This window comes from Herpailurus yagouaroundi, unplaced genomic scaffold (assembly GCF_014898765.1).
Source record: "Herpailurus yagouaroundi ecotype Mexico unplaced genomic scaffold, PumYag 216, whole genome shotgun sequence".
Taxonomy (NCBI): domain Eukaryota; kingdom Metazoa; phylum Chordata; class Mammalia; order Carnivora; family Felidae; genus Herpailurus; species Herpailurus yagouaroundi.
In genome coordinates, this window is record NW_024412447.1 from 6,947,721 (window position 1) to 6,954,740 (window position 7,020).

At 51.3% G+C, this 7,020-nt stretch overlaps 1 protein-coding gene across 1 annotated transcript; it reads left to right on the plus strand.

Moving 5' to 3' along the window:
- The first annotated feature begins 232 nt into the window (after positions 1-232).
- Positions 233-6,750, plus strand: AZGP1 (alpha-2-glycoprotein 1, zinc-binding). Its single transcript, XM_040456305.1, has 4 exons — positions 233-383; positions 2,143-2,403; positions 5,273-5,548; positions 6,166-6,750. The coding sequence occupies exons 1-4, from the start codon at positions 308-310 to the stop codon at positions 6,429-6,431; spliced, it is 879 nt and encodes a 292-aa protein (XP_040312239.1). The 5' UTR covers positions 233-307; the 3' UTR covers positions 6,432-6,750.
- Positions 6,751-7,020: the final 270 nt, after the last annotated feature.

Consider the following 7,020-nt stretch of genomic DNA (forward strand, 5'->3'; position numbering starts at 1 on the left):
GCCATTGGCATTCTTTCACCTGGGGGATACACAGACTTTCAGCCTGCAGATCAGCCATCTCAGCTCTTGATTCGCACACCGTCTCTGAGCTCACTGAGTGCAGCCTCTGCCCAGGGTGGCCTGTGCATCCTTCTCTCTCACTGTCAGGGGAGGAGCCTGTCCTGCACTCTCATTGGCCTGCAAAGTCGCCTTCCCCGGGCCGGGCTCAAAGCCCAACCATTCCCACAACTACACCTGGCTTTATCTCCAAGTAGTCTGCTCCGAGCTCCAGGACCCAAGGCAGTCCAGAACCTTCCAGTCAGGCACAATGGGCACAATGGTGTCTGTCCTGCTGTCCCTGCTGCTCCTTCTGGGTCCTGCAGTCCCTCAGGAGACCCAAGCTGGTGAGTGAGGAAGTAAGGGTGGCTCTGGAGAAGAACGGAGGGGAAGTAATAAATGGAACAGGTGGGCTGGAGAAGGGCCCCTCCTACAGCTGTGATCCACAAGTAGACTGTGTGAATGGGAGGCCAAGGCTGTCAGCTAACTCAGCTCAGAAACTTCTAGAAGCACTGAGGGAGCCTCTGGACCCATGCTAAATGAGGCCGTAAAGATCTGAAACCCCTTAGTTTACAAATGAACAAAACTAAGACCAGAGAGGTGAAGTGACCTGGCCAGAGTCATACAGCCAGGACGGGGCAGGAGCCACACAGGTAGAACTTCTTGTTCTTTTCTTTCTTCCAAGGGCTGGAGGAATCTGTCTGACTCTCAGGGAAGAGAGAGCAACCCCAAGGGGCAGATATGAAGGCAGGTTAACTGGAGGGTTCTAGAAAGAAATCTGTCCCCTCCCCCCACAGTGCCACTGTTAACCCTGAAGGCAAGTTACTGGGAGAGAGGCCAGCTGGAACCTTGAAAGAACCAAAGTCAACTCTAGAACAGGAAAATGAGGCTGTTTCTCAGCCAAAAATCTCAGGGGGAAGAAACATAAGCCACAGTGTGCATGTTTTAAGTTTGCTACATTTACAAACTATGAGAACACAGGTGTTATTTGAGAATGTTAATCACACCCTACTCCAAAATTTGTATTAGCCAGGGTTCTCCAGAGAAACAGAACTAATAGGATGCATACCCAGACAGAGATTGATTTTAAGGAATTGGCTTGCACAATTGCAATCCACAGGCTAGTTCAGCAGGTAGAGACCCAGAGAAGAGTCGGTGTTGCTGTCCTGAGACCAAAGGAAGTCTGGAGGCAGAATTACTTCTTCTTTGGGGAACCAGGCTTTTTTCTTGTGGCCTTCAACTGATTGGGTGAGGCCCACCCACATTATGAAGGGTAATATGCTTTACTTGAGGTCTACTGAATTAATAATGTTGGTAGTCATGTGGCAGATTCCTAGTTCAAGTACTGACATTATTCTTGCTAATTAGTTTCTAAATGTGATTAACATTTAACACCCCTGTGAGTTGTATCATGAATTAATTATGGCGATGTCCTCCTCTCCAAGTCCCTGCCTTATACCAAAACATAAGGCACAGCCCTGGGAATTCTGAGCTCTAGATCCATTCTAGGTCATTTCCTGAGTTTGCTGGTAAATTCTTCCTACACATTGGAACTATACGTATTAGATTAGGTTAGACTAGGTTGTGCTCCAGTAACCAAGTTGTTAGTGGCTTAACCCAACACATTGTTTATCTCTTACTCATGTAAAGTGAATACAGATAAGGCAACTTTCCTGTCTTCCGTGGGGTGACTCGGGAATCCAGGGATTCTGTTTTATCCTGAGGCCTCCACAGTTATCACCTAAATAAGAGACAGAGACGACAAACCAGCTAATAGGGCCTGAGACCAGAAGAAAGACGTCACTACAATCCGCATCCCCTTTTGGCAGAACTCAGTCTCACGATCCCAATATACCTACAAGGGGGCTGAGAAGTATTGTGTTGTCTCGTGCCAAGACAAGACAGTGTGGTGAAGCTACAGAATGGTCTCTGAAATACCATCCCTAGAATTGGGAGGGCCCTTTCCCTCGAGCGAGCCTCCAGTGCGGTGAGGCTGTGGGCTACAGAGGCCAAGGCGCAGTGACCACATCCCCCTTCCTGGCCCTCTGCTGCCCCACGCTGGGCCTGCATGGACCCCACACTTCAAAGTCTCTTCCTCTTTTTCAGGGTCTTACCGTCTGAGCTTCCTCTACACCGGGGTGTCCAGGCCCACTGACAGCCTCCCTAGCTTCCAGGCCACTGCCTACCTCAATGACCAGGTCTTCTTTCACTATGACCATAAAAGCAGGAAGGCCATACCCCTGGACCCATGGAGCCAGATGGAAGGAATAGAGGACTGGGAGAAGGAGAGTGAACTTCAGCAGGCCAGGGAGAGCATCTTCATGGAGACTCTGCAGGACATCATGGACTATTACAAGGACAGAGAAGGTCAGTGGACCAAGGAGGGTGGGGTGGAGGGTCTTAGCCCTGCAGGTGTGAGTGGAAAGGGATCAGCAGGATGGAACTAATCCCCATCCCTAACAAGGAACAGAAAGCAGAGTAGAAATATGTGGACATTCTGCATCTCCCCACCCCCACCCCACAACGCAGCTGCTCTCCGCCTGCCCTGTCATGTCCCCATCCTCACTCCCAGACCTCAGCTCTCACAGGAAGTTATGTCAGAGTCCACTCTCACCCAGGCACATGTGACCTCTCAGCTCCACACCCCAATCCGTCTGGGGCTGCTGGCTGGCACTTTAGAAGGCATCAGACTCCCCTGCCCAGGGATGTCGAGCAGAGAGTGAGCTCACCCTGGAGTCGGTCAGATGTGGGTTCACATCGCAGCCCAGCCAGTCACTAGCCATTTCACAGTGAACGCATCTTAATGCCTGGTCTGAATCGGCAAAACTGGAATCTCCAAGAGATTCCATCAAACTTACCTATGTGAATTCCACAAAGGCTAGAACTTCATCTGTCTTGATCACCCCTCTAGTCCCATCCCCTAGGGCAGCCAGTAACACCTGCTCAAATGAAATGTGTTGCATGATTGAGAGAAAGTGCCTGGCACCAACCATGGCCCATCCCGGGAGCTACTGGGGACTGAATTCAAAGCCACATGCTGCTAGAGGTACAGGGAATCCTAAAGGCCCTCCTCTCCATGGGGGCTCATCTGGACTTGTGGTAGGAGGCATTTGAGGAGCCAGGACAGTGCAGGGCACCAGGACTGGCTCCCATGTGTCCAGCCCAGCACGCAGTCCTGCACCCTGCCCGCTCCCCAAGTCAGCCAGTCACAGGCTGGCAAACTGTTGATGCTAAGTCTTCGTAGGGCGGGCGTCGAAAGATGGGTTTCTGAGTACAAAAATGCCTGAGAAGCTACACAGAACCTGAAAGTTTCCTAAAGGAGGCCAGAGTTTTGCAGAAATCTGAAGGATAAGGACTGGGAAGCCCGGGTAAGGGAAACAGCCCAGTGAGTGTGTCAGAAATAGGACAGGGTGATTGATGCACAGTGCCCACAGACACCAGCAGACGTTTCACCAGCTGGAGTAAAAATGTTGAGACGAGTAATTATGAGGAAAGAGGGTAAAGACATGAACACAGGGTGGCAGGAAAAAGGATGGGAGCGAACACTTATTGAGCGCTTGCTAGGCACCAGGCACAGGTGTTAACACTTGTCATGCTCGCGCTCACCCTCTAAAGTAGTACTGTCACCATCGCTGTCTCCAAGATGAGAAGACAGAGGCCCAGAGAGGTTAAAGGCCCAAGTTGGTGCACAAGCCAGGTGGGGGTGGGGAAAGAGCTGCCAGTTGAGGCCAGGGAGCTTGAGAGGCGAACCTGTGCCCTCGGCGCTAATCAGTATTGGGTAAACACCTCCCTTTACCACCAAAATGAAGACATGTGTCCCCTTCCCTAAGGAGGCTGATTTCCAAGGCTTGTGGCTCGCTGGGAAGAGAGGGGGCCTCCGAGATTTGTAATGTAGATATCAAACTCTGGAGAAGAGGGAAGCAGAGATCACATCACATTTACTCCAGTGGTGACATCAGCTCCACTTAGAAATGAGAGGGGGGAAAGGGGGACATTTCATAATCTGCATAAAACTCTAAATATGAAATTCTATTTCGCTCAGAGACAGCACTTCAGTGTGGTTGTGTCAGGTTTCTAAGAGCTTCCGATGGGGCACCTGGGTGGCTTAGTGGGTTAAGCGTCCAACTTCAGCTCAGGTCGTGATCTCATGGTTCGTGGGTTTGAGCCCTGCTTCAGGCTCTGTGCTGAACGCTTCCTCAGAGCCTGGAGCCTGCTTTGGATTCTGTGTCTCCCTCTCTCTCTGCCCCCTCCCCACTCCAACTCTGTCTCTCCTGGAGCCTGCTTTGGATTCTGTGTCTCCCTCTCTCTCTGCCCCCTCCCCACTCCAACTCTGTCTCTCTCTCTGTCTCTCTCTCTCTCTCTCTGTTTCTCTCTCTCTCTCTCTCTCTCTCTCTCAAAAATAAGTAAAACATAGGAGCGCCTGGGTGGCTCAGTCGGTTAAGTGTCTGACTTCAGCTTAGATCACAATCTCATGGTTCATGAGTTTGAGCCTCACATCTGGCTTTGCGCTGACAGCTCAGTGCCTGGAGCCTGCTTCAGATTTTGTGTCTCCCTCTCTCTCTGCCCCTCCCCCACTCTCTGTCTCTGTCTCTGTCTCTTTCTCTCTCAAAAATAAACATTTTAAAAAATTAAATAAAACATTAAAAAATGTTTAATAAAAGAATTTATAGGGGCGCCTGGGTGGCTCAGTCAGTTGAGCGTCCGACTTCGGCTCAGGTCACGATCTCGCGGTCCGTGGGTTCGAGCCCCCCCGCCTCGGGCTCTGGGCTGATGGCTCAGAGCCTAGAGCCTGCTTCCGATTCTGTGTCTCCCTCTCTCTCTGCCCCTCCCCCGTTCATGCTCTGTCTCTCTCTGTCTCAAAAATAAATAAACTTTAAAAAAAAAAAAAGAATTTATAAAATATAAAAAGAGCTCCCAGTGCATTCACAGTTCACTAAATGAGATGATGCATAGGGACTAGACATCCTGTGCCTAGTCTCTAGCTCCCTGATACTCCCCGGCTGGGAAGAATGTTTCTCTGCTCAGACGGGCCTAAAACCCAAAGCAAAGCAACTTTCCCTGTCTCTGTCTGCTGTATGTCTGGCTCATAACCCATTTGTCAAGATAAAGGGACCTAGTGCTTAGGTTTCCAAAACCACTCTTCCTGCTGTTTTTGCAAACTGTGTAGGAATAGCAGTTATTAAGACGGAGTTGATGCCAGGATGACTGACTTCCTGGGGGCCCGGGGAGGGTACAGGGTCTCACACCTTTCAGGGAAGGTTTGGCTGTGAGCTCCTGAATAACAAAAGCAGTGGAGCGTTCTGGAAGTATGCCTACGATGGACAGAACTTCATCGAGTTCAACAGAGAAATCCCAGGCTGGGTCCCCCAGGACCCAGCAGCTCTGAACACCAAGCGGAAGTGGGAGGCAGAAGAGGTCTACGTGCAGCGGGCCAAGGCCTATCTGGAAGAGGAGTGCCCGGCGATGCTGCGGAGGTACCTGCAATATGGCAAGGCCTTCCTGGACCGACAAGGTACCACCCACTTCCTGTGCCCTGCTCCTCCCGAGCTGAGCTGAGAAGGACCAAGGTGATCTCAGGCTGGGAACCCAGGGAATATCTCAGGCACATCCCATGGTGGTGTCTCTATGCTGATGCCTCCTGGCTTGGCACTGGATGGAGGCAGGCATGTAAAATGCCTGCCTGCGACAGGACTGGTAGGCACAAGCTAACACGTTGGTTTGGGAGGCGATGAGAACGAGGGTCCTACAGGATACAGCAGGGAAGGATCTGATGGACAGAGCTGCAGGCAGAACTGAGGCCTAGAGCTGAGCCTGGGAGAGGAGAGAGCCCCAAAGCCCACTCAGAAGTTTGGGAAAAAATAAAAACTGTATGGAGGCATTCACAATTTCTTGCCATCAGATGTCAGTACATGGTGGAGGGACAGGGGAGCAAGAGGGTGGCCACAGTCATTCCATGATCCAACATGGAAACCCTCAGCCTTCCCTGATCTTTGTAAAGCTTCCCTGGGGAGGCAGACACAAAACTTGGGAGTTCTGCTCATCACGAACACCCAGAGAGTGGAGGGAAGGGACACGAGCAGGGAGTCATCTAGGGCACACCCTCCATGTCCATGCTCTGTCCCCCTGCAGATCCCCCATCTATGTCCATCACCAGGACCCCAGGAGAAGATACAATCAAGTGCTGGGCCAGTGACTTCTACCCACAAGATATTGATCTGCACTGGATTCAGGGGGGCAATACAGTAGAGACTGAGGTGAGGGGAGACCTTCTCCCCAGTGGAAACGGCACTTACCTGTCCTGGGTGTCGTTGACAGTTTCCCCTTGGAGAACTAAGAACACAGTCTTCTGTCGCATAGTGCACAGCAGCCTGGACCAGCCCCTCACTGGGCTGTAGGACAAGAGGCAGGGAACCAGGGCTGACAGCCGCAAGGGGACTCAGGTGCAGCAGTCACCCTTCCTGTGGAACGCCAGAAGATGAGCTCTAGAAATCACCGTCAGCATCACCAGTGGGGCCCAGGGAACAGTGCGAGAAGTCAGGGGACAGAAGATTTGAATGCCGGCCACTGAGCTGACTCACTGCTAAATTCTCTTGCAAAACCCCATTATCTAATCTATAGAATCAAATCAACAGTAATCACCTTGCCTAGCACACAGTGTAGGAAGAGATTTTTCAACTGCAATGGAGTAAAAATAATGAGTACATGTTACCATTCGTCCTGTGCTCCTAAGCCTCTGATTCATCTGAAATTCTCGGCATCGACTCAAAGCAGCGTTTCTGGGCATCATGACCTGGGGTGTCAACTGTAGCGTGGCATGGACCACCTGGTCCGTTGCGCCTTGTTTAGGAGCCCACTGTGGATGTCCCATCTGTTGTGAGGTTGGAGAACCTCTTTAATACAAGCCCAAGCCTCCTCTGTGCCTCAGTTGCCCCAGACCTCCCTCCTCCCTGTGAAACACTGCCCTCCATTCCAGTGCTCCATCAT

Bases quoted from the DNA above. Each gene is read 5' to 3' on its own strand.
- AZGP1 (XM_040456305.1), top strand. From the start codon at position 308: ATGGGCACAATGGTGTCTGTCCTGCTGTCCCTGCTGCTCCTTCTGGGT. The intron at 384-2,142 runs GTGAGTGAGGAA...CCTCTTTTTCAG, and splicing joins CCCTCAGGAGACCCAAGCTG to GGTCTTACCGTCTGAGCTTC. The intron at 2,404-5,272 runs GTCAGTGGACCA...GGGAGGGTACAG, and splicing joins CTATTACAAGGACAGAGAAG to GGTCTCACACCTTTCAGGGA.